Below are 13,714 nucleotides of genomic sequence, written 5' to 3'. Positions count from 1 at the left end.
CTTAAGATTCTCGTCGCTCTATTGGATGAGCTGACGCACCTCAGATAGGGATACTATAGTAACGGATGATTTTAATAATAAGCTATTATTTAAAATGAGACTGTCTGAAGTTGTGGAAAGGCTTATGAAAATTGCACAGCCTAAATTTTGAGTGCTAAGGAAACAAATAATAATGGTTTCCATCCTGTGTCATTCAGACATGATGTATTCTCGAGCTGTGACACAAACTTTGTCTTTTCTTGTTCATGATTTCAAAATGTCACCCTGAGTCACACAGTTCTCCTCCGAGTGCACGGTTACAACCATTTCCTGCCGATAAGGGGGATAAAATGTGTCCGAGAGTAAATGACACGTGTTTTACAGACAGTAAAGCCAGGTGCGGCAGCTCTCAGTATCATATTGTTCTGTTCATCCATCAGGGCCCTGTTCCCTGAGCCGACATGAACCTGGGAAACATCCAGCCCGACAAATCTGAATATTACTCATCCTTTCTTATGTCCTTGAGATGACAATAGCTCCTCTGGGAGAGGCATGATCATTGTACAAGGGTTGAATACTGTGCCATTTTGGTTCAATCCAAAGTCCAGGCCAGGCTATTGTGCCCAAAGAGTTTTCCCTGTCATGAGCAACACACACACACACACACACACACACACACATACACGGACACAAACGCACACAGTAGACATCAGCATCCTGCAGCCACTGTGGTGCCATCACTGCTGTGCCCCTCCCGCAAGGATCATCAAGATAAGGCATTACCCAAAATACACCCTGGTGTTGTCCAATCAAATCAATTGTTCTTGTTTCAAGGAACTCTTTTTGACTGGGGCCCAATTTGACACATGGCTAATTGAGGTTCCAGCTCAAGTCCTTATCCTTTAAGGGAATAAAGGAGGATGAAGGACTTGGGAGGCAGTCTTGGACAACCCCACCCCCATGAAACAGAAGAGTGAAGGCTCCAAGGACAAAGTAAACTGTATCGGCCTGTGGGGAAAGTCAATTACACCAAATCCTTTTCAGAGCTGCTGGAGTACTTACTTTGTTTCTCCAACTATTGGTCTTATATTTAATCTCTCTATACAACCCTGCTTTGTGGACTGGCTGGAATCACTAGTTGCTTGAAAAAAGAGGATATAGTAAGAGCTTCTTTATTTTTTGTACTTTTTAGCACTCAAACTTAATATTCTGGCCCTGAAAAAAAATGGCAACCAACCATAATGTCCCAGATTGGTTTGTGAAAAGCTGTTTGACACCCTGGGTTTTGAAATGTTGGCCACGCACCATTTTAGAGTTTTGAAAACAGAGATGACCATCTTTTGAGGAGCCGGGGCTGGAGCCTGACTGAGAGCGTGAGGACGCTGCTCTTCCACCTACACCGTTTTATCTGTGGGTGATTGACCTCAATAAGAGTCGATTTCGGTTTTTGCTTTCCGCTCGACGTTGAGCTGTGGATTCAAACACAACGAGGTCTCTTCTAGATGTTTGTATTTTGTAGATTACTGCTTTCTGAGAGCCAGCCATGAGAGCAGGCGATGATTCAGCAGCCCCAGACGCCTGTAATCACCACTTCACATCTCCTGCTGCCTCCCTTTCAACGCAGTGCAGATCTCTGTTTTCCCAAAATATCCGAGCATGCAGTGCGGGACGCTGCTGCAGGCCAAATGGGAATTACTCGTGCTCTTAAAATTCCTTAAAATAGAAGTGCAATTTACTCAAACTTCAGGGATCTCGACCCAAATTCCATTACCTTCAATTTAATTTCTCTAACTAAACAAAAAGCCTGTGATAAGAGCAGTCAGGCGTGGATAGGCTCTTATTCCAATTCTCATCACCACCACACCATCATCATCATCATCTCTGATGATCCTACAACATGTAATCAGTGTTATTTGTTCGGGCTTGTACTGCACAACCCCAGTCCTCATGGGGATCAGCCAAATCTCACACAAGGGAAACATCAACCAGGAGCAGAGGCAACCCGACAGTGGGATCCGTCAGGGGGCAGAAATCTAAGACACTGTGCATCTGTCTGAAAGATCCCCTGAAGCCAAGTCTCTATCCAGGTGTCAGACAGCTTTCAGGCAAACTTTTGAAATGCCACAGAGCACTGCGAATTAGCACTTTTGAACTGAAGGCCGAAAGGTACAAACCAGCGTGTGTACCAGTAAAGTATTCTTGAAACAGATGGTGACTATTTTTATACATATCTTTAAAAAGGAAACTGCTTGAATAATCAACATTCATTTTCAAGCAAATATGCCACAAATTTTATATATGGGGGGGGGGGGGGGGGGGGGCAAATAAAACAAGCTGTGTTGGTGCTACATTGTGCTCTTGGAACTTGTGTTGGGCAGACTTTAGAGGATGACTGTTTCAGATTCTGTACATCTGCCAAGTAAAATGAACCGAATCGTGAGCCTAGTAGTTTTTTAGCGACCAAATCATGTGAGTTTATACACTCGAGGAAGTAACAAGTATCAGAGTTGTTAAAAAGCTTGGGACAGAATCATTCCTGTGTACGTGCAGTTTTAATACTTGCTCACAGTGTTCATTTAGGTTATTTTCATACAAGGCAACATAAGGGGGGAAACATTTGACAATGGCCTTAAGCCTATACTCCTACATGCTGTAACATGCTTAGCCTCTTGTTTGCACAAGGTTTCTTGACTGTCACAGTGTGTAACGACTGTCCCTTCCTGCTCTCCACGTTGACTGTGTGTGTGTGTGTGTGTGTGTGTGTGTTCTGTACGACGCATGTGACTTTCCTCCCAGCGCTGAGTGTATGGCTAAGTGAGTTGTTTCGGAGCTATTATTTTCCTCATTTTAAGAATTTAACAGCACATCACTATCGTCCCTGCTCTCTCCCAGCAGCGAGCGGAGCTGTAATCGTGTGCTTTCAGTGATCAACGTGACCAGCACAGACGGGAACCCTGCGAGCGGTTTCCACTACACTCAGGGGCTCATGAAGGAGATTTGGACTCTTTATTGAAAGTCAAACAACATAGCCTGCAGTAGAAGTGGGCTCTCAGCTTCTGATTACATGTGTCTGTGTGCGAGTACATACACAGACGCAGGCAGTTTGCATATACTTGTTTTGCAAGTGAAAAACCGACTGAGGGTGCGGACCCTCAGTCGCCATAACCCCCCAGGGGGACAGATATTCCCAGGACGACAATGAACCTTGTGCAAGCGCCGTCCTGGAATGATCCCTGGAACATTCAGATAAAAAAGACATTAATGACCTGGCCATCATCCCAGATTTCAAACTTTACGAACCCCATGTGGGATGAACTTGAATCCGCCATAAAAAGGACTATTCACCCATTAACCTTGGGCTGTTATGAGAGTCAGTGATGTGTGTGTGGTCGCTGGTCAGCCTTAACAGAGGGACACTGTAGGTCCTACGTGTTGCTGCTGCTATCAGGGCCAGAGGTGGTCACATAGCACCGAGCTGCTTTTTCTATTTATATGGTCAGAGGGTGGAGGAGGAAGACTTTTGGATTGGAAGCATTTCAGTGCCTGGGCTATTCTGACTTCACTGTTTGTGGCCAGTTTGGATGTGGGAGAAAGCTTCATGTTACCAGAGGCGGACCAGAAGATGCAAGTGAACCACAATCACGTCTGACTCCTTCTATTAAAGCCAGGATTTTCTCTCCAGCAGGAAACTCTGAACTAAATCTAAGATTGAAAACCTGAAGAGCAAAACTTGAAAAGTCTAAGTAGCACCTATACTAATTCCGTACTCCCTGATGTTCTCATATTCACTGGCTCAAGGAGGCAGTCGTATATGTCTAACCCTTATTAAGCATCACTGCACCTTCCTGAGCTGATGAGGGGTCACACTGGGTCAGATTGGCTCAAATCTATTAAATGAGGTCATGACCGGGAGGGTGAATTGATATTGTGCCAATCACTGAGGAGGAGTGCAGAGGTGAATTAAAGACAGGCATAACCATGTGATCTTTATTGATCATCATCGCCAATGGCCATTAACAGTGTTATATCACTGATGCAACACTGACTTTTCAGATCATTCGAACCCAATCATGAACTATTTTTATGTTGAATTTTTTTGCAGAGCTCTGAAAATAACAGCTTCTTAACTGCAGCTGAAGTGAAGTGACTACACAGGACAGAGACGACAAAGGGAAACAATAGAAATTCAAGAAAATCCTTGGAGAATCTGTTTAGGTGAGAAAGCGTTTGCCCCAGTTTCTCTAGTTGTGCTGGTTGTCACTTCTCTCCACACAGCAGCCAGGCTGGAGCCGGCCTTGCAGCTGTCCACAGTCTAGCATTACATAACAAGGCTGCATCGCAAACAACCCCCCCTTTAGCCACTCTGCGGGCTCTCTATCACGACACCGTCACCCCGACGAGGAAATGACTAGAGGACGAAGTCGGATGGACGCTGAAGGGACGGTCGCACAAACTAGTCTCTTGTTAGATTTGAGGGCCAAGTTAATGAGGTAATGCAGCTGTGTAATTGCTCCTTTGCTTCTCCATCCCTGAGACCCTTAGTCCTTTCACCTTTTAGAGCTCCACTCAAAAAACACCCACAACCAAACACACTGCAAAGTGCTGCTCAAGAGAAGGTGGGTGAGTGTACTGGAGCTAGAGCATGCAGGGGCGTTGCAACAGGGTGGACGAAGCAGACTATCACCAAACAACGGCTGATTGTAGCTCTTTTCAGACATTTACTTTTGAGAGTGTCTGACCAACGGGGCCCAGAGTGGAGTTTCACCGGAGTTTGGCACATTTGTAAAATGCAGCTGGGGATTCTCGTTCATAACGACACACAGACATCTCCGGGGAGGCGCAGCAGGCAGAGGCAGGATCTAGAACCTCTGTCATGGAGATCACATATTTTTGTTAACAGCACATCAACACCTGCCTCGGCCCTGATCACCAAAAGCCCTCTTGAAGTCGTGGTGGGTGTCTTCCATGTGTTTGGCACAGAGTTATTCATATTCCTTCTGGGGATTTTTTTCAGTTTTGCATCAGTTACGTGTTGGAAACGTCAACAAAACGCCCACTCGCTGACGCTAAGGTCTCTGGAGAACACCCCCTCCTGTTTTCTCACATGAGCTCACGAGGAGCTAATCCGGAGGAGGAACTCTGGAGAAAGTCCAAAGATTATCCGGAGTTAATAGTCAGAGAGCAGCTTGTGCTAGCCCACAGCAATGAGAATTGCTGTGGGGTTGGAATAATATCATGTGTTTCTTCGGGGGGGTGGAGGGGTCTGTTTGGTTCAATGTCCCTGGGGCCCCATCACAAATATGTGATGCATCTTTCAAGAGGTGCGAAGACTCTGTGCTCTGAATATCTTGTGTCCAATTCTCCAGCTTGATTAACGTTGGACAAATTACCTACAGCGACATTTGCAAACTGGATATGGCCAAAGGAGTTTTCTCCATGTAAGCTGCACTGAGAAGAGAGGGGTGCCGAGGAGTAGTTTTCAATTTCAAGCAAAAACTGGCAGTTAAAAAGTTTTTCTGTAGCACTGAGCTATAAACATAAAAGAAGAGATTTCCACAAACTGTTGCCGGAGTAGAGCTTTTCGGAGCCTCAGCAGACCTGCACAGAGTTGGGAAACCTCGGGGACGACGTTGCAGGAGAGAATAACGTGTCACCATTACAGGCAGGTGTAGAGAGACACACACTCGGGAGCCATGAGGCGAGAAAACACTCAAATACCTGCAGGTGGCTGATTTCGCAGAATTTCCAAATATATCTCACAGGTGATTTCCCTCCAGTGGGTTACTATCACCTACAGACAGCACACAGCCGCAGGTACAGCACAGGGGTTTTCTTTGTGGACCTGGGCTGATGAATGCATGTTTGGAGCCGAGCCATCTCTGGTTACTCAAGGAGAAGAAGACTAAAGAATTGAATCGCACAATGCGGGCGAAGCTCAGCGGGATCGCTTTCTAACAGCGCATGAACACGGTGTTCTGAGGAGCAGCCCCTTTCGAACACTTGTTATCAATCACATTTAGACAGAACAATCCCCTCCAGCCTCCTTGTCATGTTCTATCTCATGAGCCTGGCGGAGGTGGACTGCTTGTTTTGTGTGTGTGTGTGTGTGTGGGGGGGGGGGGGGGTCGGACCATATGATATTTCAAAGCTGTTATTGTTGTTTCTTTAAATTTGAATACAAATGTTAGTCGTGTTAATAAACGGCATGGGAAAAAAGGCTCGGGATGGAGAAGGGTTAATGGGGATTCCACCGAGCCGTCAACACTGCAGCAGCCGACTGTGCATCCATGTATGTAAACGTTGTTTGTGGGAGAGTGCAGTGCTTTTGCCCACATCCACAGGGAATCCAATAAAGGGGGGGGGGGGGGGGGGGGGTAGCCAGTGTTTTGTGTCAGTTGCTAAGCAAACTAGGTTCTGATGTGACACAACGCAGGTCTCCAGTGCGTCGCACCTACGCAACACTTCTGTCTCCATCCAAGGACCCCATGATGCCGGCAGTAACGCTGACAGACTGCACAGAGGGCTGTAAAAAAAAACAAGGCGTTCTCGTGCATCACGGAGCACAACAACAATGACAACTCTGCCATTTCCCTCGTGTCAGCGGGTGGAAGACCAGTCACTTGACCTCCACCGATCGGGGCCATTGTTAGGGCTTGGAAAAAAATCATAATGGCCATTACTGACGTTCCACAAATCAGGTTTATATGAAGCTTGAGTTTCAAAGCACACACCCAATTCGGGTTTCAATGTTTCACCGAGACCTACTTCTTCTTTTAGAGGTAAAAATATGACTCTGGGTGTATCAACTCAACACACACCACAGCCAATGTCAGTAGATCTATAAAAGTCCTGTAACTGATGACATTTGTCCCTTTAAACTGTCACTATAATAACAAAAAGAAACACTACAACTCTCTATAAACATTGGTGTGTTACTCTCCTGTTCTGTGGCGTACCTGTATTATACTTCATTGTAAGAGAAATAGGTGCAGCAGACTGCCAGGCTCCATTGAAACACACTGCTTGTCTGCAGAGTTCAGGAACTTTAAAAACTCGGAGTCTTCTGGGTGATTGTTGCAGCACATCTGGTTCACCTCATGCCAAAGTGTTCAGCTCATCAGTGAGTTTCACACACGCACACGCACACGCACACACGGGATGGTCCACATGTGAAGCCCAAATAAAGTGGATTTGCTGAATCCTTCTTTACTTGATTAGTGTATTACGGTCTATTTCTGTCCCTGTGGACTCATCAAGTCTAATCCTGGGTAATGCTCTGATAAAGTTCTGTGGAGAGTTGTAAGAATAGAAGCAGATTTATTGTTATACATCTGGTGGAACTCAGAGGAAAGTGTCTGGAGCCCGGTCGGGTGCCTGCAGGTTTTTATTGACAGCTCATCGCGGCCGTGTTGTGGCTCAGTCTCGTGTCACCTTGAGACTCGGTGACAGGGAGAATGAAGTGTTTCAATCCACCAACCTTCATGATGCCGCAAGGTGCGTTCCCGGCGCCCTGACTCCTGTCGGCGGAGTGATCGCGGCTGCCGCTCCCGACCCGCGGACTGCCGAGCTCCCGGTACCGGCCGTTGGTGTAAACTCCCTCGGCCCCGCAGCCCTGGGCAGCGCCGGACACCTCCAAGTACGCGCGGGTACCGGCGGCGGGAAGCGCGGCCGCGTCGCCGGTGAACCCCGGCGCGTTGGTCGCGCCCTGTGCCGACGGGGCATGGTCCAAAAAATGTCCCGACACGGCATCTGAAGTGTGTACCCCTGCCATGTTTCCCCCGGTGTTACAGCAAAGCCCTCCCCGCTGAGGGGTAAAAACAGCCCATTTGGACACGGCGCGGTTCGGCGGACTCGAGGGATTCGCCGGATTCACCACAGTCTGTCCATCGCCACCGGAGGAGCGCACGGACTGGTCGCGTGTGGAGCCGGACAGCGGTCGGTCACATTGAGGAGTCCCACCTCCTCCTCCGAGCTTCTCTGGAGGCGTGAGCTCGGAGCGCAGAGACCAAACTGTGGAAACGCGGAGTTGAGATGAAGGTTCGCTGCTCACGGGTCGAGCGGTCGCCTCCGTGTCCTCGGAAATGTGTTCGTCTCACCGCGTCCTCCTCCGTGGACTGTCCGCTGCGCGCATCGCCCCGCGTCTCCAACACTTTTGCAGAGCTTCCTCTCTCTCTCTCTCTCCCTCTCCCTCTCCCTCTACCTCTCTCTCTCTCTCTCTCTCGTGCATCCGCGGCACAAATTCAAGACTGTGAGGGCGCAATCGCAATCAAAACCCCTACCCGCGCAATCCCACGCAAACCCACTGTATTTGGAAGTGTCAGTGACTTCACGTCAAATATTTCACCTTTGAAGACATCAGTATCATCTTTAATGTAAAGTGGAGCTCATGAACCGCTCAGCTGACAGAGGGCTCCCCACAAGAGGGAGCTCACGGGGCCTCCAAAAAGAGTTTTTTAAAGTCTGAGAAACTTAAAGGGGACATATTATGCCCATTTTACCACAAGTTGATATGGTTCCTTGGAGTCTTAATTAAATGTCAGTAACATATTTTGGTCAAAATACCACAAGGATCATTTAAAACAGCACCTTTTTTACCCTGTCTAAAACAGCCCTCCTCAGATTGATTTGAGTTTTGAGTGCCGTGTTTATGCGGCCACTTAAATGTCTGACGGTTAGCAGCAGCGAGCTAACGCTAGCTGGGCTCCACCGGCCTTGTTAGCTCGCGAGCTAACGCTAGGCAGGGAGCCTGGCTCGTCCCAGGCCATGTAGCGAGACTCCCTACATGGGTATCGTGTGACTATGACGTTTATTTCGGTCGTAATCCCATTCGACGCACTCTAGCGTATCAATTCTGAAATAGAGGAACCACAACAAATCGCGGGAGGTTTTTTTTGTTGAGTTTTTGGGAAGGCAGACATGCCAGATACTCAAATTAACTTGTAGAAGCACTACAAAAGTGGAATTTTCATAATATGTCCCCTTTAAAATTCTTCCCTCATTATCTATTCACCACTCTGCTGAAGTGTTTGAGTCCATGAAACACTCGATTCTTCAAACGTATAAAAACATCCGAAAATAAACACAACCTCCAAATCCAATACAGTTAAAGTAACTGGGGACTCGTTCAAACAACACAATAAAAAGCCTGCATACTGCTTGTATGGTGTCATCCAAGTGTCCATAAACCCCGACATTCGAAGCTAGCGGAAATAGCAATGCTACTGCGCACTCCACCACACAGCAGTATGGAGGCTTTTCATAATGTTTTTTTCTGTTGTTTTGTGGACTCAAACACTTCTCCCAACCCTCCATTGGCATAGTGGTGAGTAGACAATGAGTGCATGTTATTTTTCTTGCTAGCTATCCCCTCAAAATCTGTAAAGAAATTAGATTTATTAATAATCAAAATCTGTGTTCTGAAGAATATTCAACTTGTTCTACGACGAAGACAAAATCTAGTGCCTTCCTGGGAAGAAACCATTTTTTCACAAAATGTTGCTTAAGAGTCTGCTTAACTCGCTTAAAGTCTTGAATCATTGACTTTTTTCTTGTAAACAAATCCCTAATGGCAGCAGTAGTTAAGATCTGCATCTCCCTACCGTCAAAGACAGTCTCCCGCGTCACCACCTGCAGGTAAATTATGTTATAGCTGCACATTGTGTCTAGTCACTACCTTCGTTTTATTCAGTATTTTTTGTTCGTTACTCACCAGCATTACCATAGATATATATATATAAAGGCTAGATGTCTCATCCGCCTTCCTGGTTAATGGAGTCGAATGGCCGCACATGGCGGCCATTTTGCCACAGGCAGCTCGCCCACCCATAACATTGTGTTGGTAGTGGTACTTTTTAAATAAAAAAAAACAAACTCTTGATGTATATTTGTAAAGGGAAATCTTATATCTATATAGAACATTATTCTATTTTTTAGAAAATAACATAATTATTCATAAGTATGTAGTGTCATAACTACATCTCTGACGTTTCTAACAAACCGAACCATTTAAAAATCGGTTGAGAATTTAGCAAGTTATGGTTATTTAAAAAGTACGTACCACTACAACACTATGTTATGGGTGAGCGAGGTGCTTGTGACAAGATGGCCGCCGTGTGCGGACGTTCGACTCCGTTGGCCGAGACATCTAGACTTTATATATATCTATGAGCATTACACAGAAACTGCAAGATGGATACCATCGAACTTGATGGAACAACGTGGTATAGATGGGAGAGGGACCCATTGCATTCCAGTACAGATCCGAATCAGGGAACAGATGGAGGATATTTCTTAACAACTATGTTTAACATTGCGAGATCAGGCATTAATTAATTTATGTGTGCTATTTTAGCTGTGTGTATTTTTACATTTTCTAAACAAATATGGCCCGACACAACCCCTCTGACCATCCAACAAGCAATTATGATTAATCATCTTAATTGGAGGCCACGTGTCCAAACTAATCAATAAACCAATAAACAACAGATATGGGTGTGTTTGTATTTCACATATTCCTCCATTGCAGTATTTTGCCCCTGGCTTGGGCACCCCTTGTATTATAAAACATATGGTTTGCACTCAATTAAGGTGAATAGGGAAGCCTACAACTTAAAATCCACAAAAAAAAGAAATGAGCTAAAAAAAACCTTCTTAGTTTAAGTTTTTGCCTGGAAGCAACACAAGTGTCAAGCTCACTGCAGCTGTTACTCATAGTAACCGCAGGCCGGACTGGAACATGCGTGTCTGTGTTTGCAGGTCTGAAGCTGCACGTTGGCATGTGCTCTGCAGCAATCTGCCCGTGTGTCTTTGTTCCCTCAAGGTGATTTGGAGCAGAATTGTACAGAACGTTAAAACGCTCATCGCCCACACATTTAGTAGCTTTATCCTTGACAGTTGAGAGAGCACATCTCTTGTGATGCTAACCTTAGCCGCAACTTTATCTTTGTTTGACCCCAATGGGCACAGAAGAGACAAATGCTCAAAATTAAGCATGGATCTGTCAGTAGAATATTTTTTTCATGTTTTCATCTGCCAAATGTGCTCAGAGGAGAATATGCAACCCAAGGAGAGCAGATAAACTGACACTGTATTTTCTCGATATCCATCTTCATCAAAGAGGCAGGGAACCTCTTCCTTCACCTCACCACCCCTCTGCTTAGGTACTGATTTGAAGACAATCAACGGGAGGAAAGACAAAAAAAAGAAGAGTCTGCAAAATATAAATCATTGTATTCAGAGTAAAGAGGAAAGACTGCACTCGTGCCACATCGCTGCGTGGCACCTGACCTCGGCAGCCCCCGTTTCACTCACCATAAACCTCAGCATCTGCTCGTGCCTCTGAGGGGGAAAGGTTCGAAGTCAGATCAACTCACATCATTAGACGGGCCCTGGCCAATAAGCTGGGATAATGCAACCACATTTATAACCCAGCGAGGAGGCAAATTAAATCACCGCCAAATTGTGGGAAACACACTGTGTGTGGCGTCTCTTCATAATGGTCAAGTTTAGTCGGACTAATAAGAGCCACAGCAATGTGTTTACATCACAGCCTTGATTCTATTATTGGATTGTTTGTTACCCCTCCTGTAAATCCTGCAAACAACTCGGATATTCTTAATCCCAACATGGCGCACACGGAAATCTACTGTACACTGTACGCGTGATTGCAGGACAGAAGTTCAGGGTCTTGCTGGAGGGGGCCGCTGTGGCCATGTGTGGATGTTTTCACGACCCTGGTGGTGATCATTGGCTTAATCTGCAGTCAAAACCCAGCGTCTCTTAATCGCATCTGATTTTATGAATGAGAGGAGCTTACGGACTTGTGGGTGGTGTCAGAGCCCAAGGACGGGCCGGACAGAGAAGTGACTGAAATCTCTGTATGTTTGCTGGGACACAAGCGAAAGGGGACATAGGAACGGACGACTTGCAGTGAGACAGTAAATGTCCAGAAAAAGGAGGCTGGAGGGAAGAACACTCTCCCTCCTCTTCCTCTTCCTCTTCGTCCCATGATCACTCAGGGTCCTGCATTATGCATTCTCAGAAATAATTTAGCAAAAGTTCTGTGTTTAAAAGCCTCCTCGATCGGCCGAGCCGTCTCGCCTTTAATGTGAAAAGCCATCCGACATCCAGACTCAAACATCGGCTCCATGTGGACTTAAACTGAAGAGAGGGAGGCGGGGGTGGGGGTGGGGGGGAGGGGGGCTCAGACTAGTTCACATTAGGACACAAGATGTGACCGCAGTCTGCCTCATTAAAGGGGCCTCTCCATGATGCACACACATACACTGTGTGATCTGCTGCACTCTGCACAACTTTTCTTCGCTCCGCCAAGAAATTAGGGCCTGATGAGTCACTGGATCCCCACTGATGTAACAACATAAACACAACTTTTGTTCGACTGAGGCTAAAAAGAGCTAAAATAGAACAGCGGCCGAGAGAGAGAGTGTGTGGGCTGCATCCGAGCTCTCGAGATCTGGAACGGCAACGCCACTCTTAAATAACAACCTTGTTTTCTCATTGAGGTCTGCTGTAGTTTCCAGTGGCAGGATGTGTATGTGGAGTGAGGCACCGCTCCCTCCGGCTGCAGGAACCGACGGTCTGAGGCCAACAGATCTGCGTCGGCACACTTTCAGGCCTCTGACGGCTCCTTCCTCCCACCATGCAGCGTGCATCACCAGAAGCCAGGTCATTGTATTGACTGCTGCCAATTGATCAAGTCACCAAATCCCGGTTGGCCGCAGGGGGAAAAAAGGAAGCGAAGGTCAGCCGGTCAAAGGTTCAGGATTTTTTTTACCTCATAAGCTTTTTCAAAGAAAGCTGAAAATATGAGTGGATTTGTTCACTCACAGCTTGATTCCTCATTTACAGTGTCCAACAGATACAAGTTCCAAAAACTGTTCAAACCAATAGAACCAGATTGTGCATCAGGCTGATTCACGTGTGAATGATTTGAATCTGAATGACAATGTCTATAAAGGAAGTTCCTGCTGCTCGCAGCTGGGGAGCAGATGGGTGTGTCTTCCTGAGATCTGCCACCGCACTTCCTGTGCCGGCCCATGTGATCATCGGTCCGACAGGAACAGAAACCTTGGATTTAATCCTTCCCTGCAAGAACCTTTCTGCTTCTGTTTCTCTTTATTAAAGTCACAGTCCTATTGACTGGCAGCTTTTCTATAATGCAAGGAAACAGTTTTTAGCACAAACGGCATCTAATAAATGTTTTGTGTAGCTGTGGAAGATGTGTTCTCGACCTACATATTGAATTTATAGCTAAGATGTGTATCGCTGCATGATGCTGATTTTGCATCCATACCTTATGCCATTACACCCCAGTTTACAGAATGGTTTAGCTCCATTCGAGGATGATTAACGGAAACGTTTAATTCTTTAATTCTTGATGATTTCATTGGCAAATTTTTATTTCTCTCTGTTATTAAATGGTTCACAGACTTAATGTTTGGTTATTAGAGTAAACATTTTACACCATACATATGTAACATATTTCATTAATGTGCAGGACAATGGTCTTTTCTGTTCATGTACGAGCAGGAGGCCAAGCACCTCCGGCATATGTCTTGTGCATGTGTTAGCAACGTGCAGCAAGTTGGAAATCAAATAAGTGCATTTTATAACTTTATAATAATTATAACCATTTAACAACTTACTTTACATTCTCAATTCTTCGAGCTTTTTTCTTTCATAATGGGTAAACCATTATCATGTCTGCCCACTTAGT

At 45.9% G+C, this 13,714-nt stretch overlaps 1 protein-coding gene across 1 annotated transcript in view; it reads right to left on the bottom strand.

The window, feature by feature from the left end:
* LOC133970975 (uncharacterized) overlaps positions 1 to 13,714 on the bottom strand; it is a gene marked incomplete at its 3' end in the record, with an annotated part of 129,961 nt that overhangs the window by 56,763 nt on the left and 59,484 nt on the right. The window contains 2 exon segments of the mRNA XM_062408141.1: positions 7,457 to 8,058; positions 8,061 to 8,120. Coding sequence (XP_062264125.1) covers positions 7,457 to 8,058; positions 8,061 to 8,120 — 662 coding nt within the window.

This window comes from Platichthys flesus, chromosome 16, assembly GCF_949316205.1.
Source record: "Platichthys flesus chromosome 16, fPlaFle2.1, whole genome shotgun sequence".
In the NCBI taxonomy this organism is placed as follows: domain Eukaryota; kingdom Metazoa; phylum Chordata; class Actinopteri; order Pleuronectiformes; family Pleuronectidae; genus Platichthys; species Platichthys flesus.
Note: the sequence above shows the minus strand (reverse complement) of the source record. Positions and strands in the feature narration are given on the sequence as shown.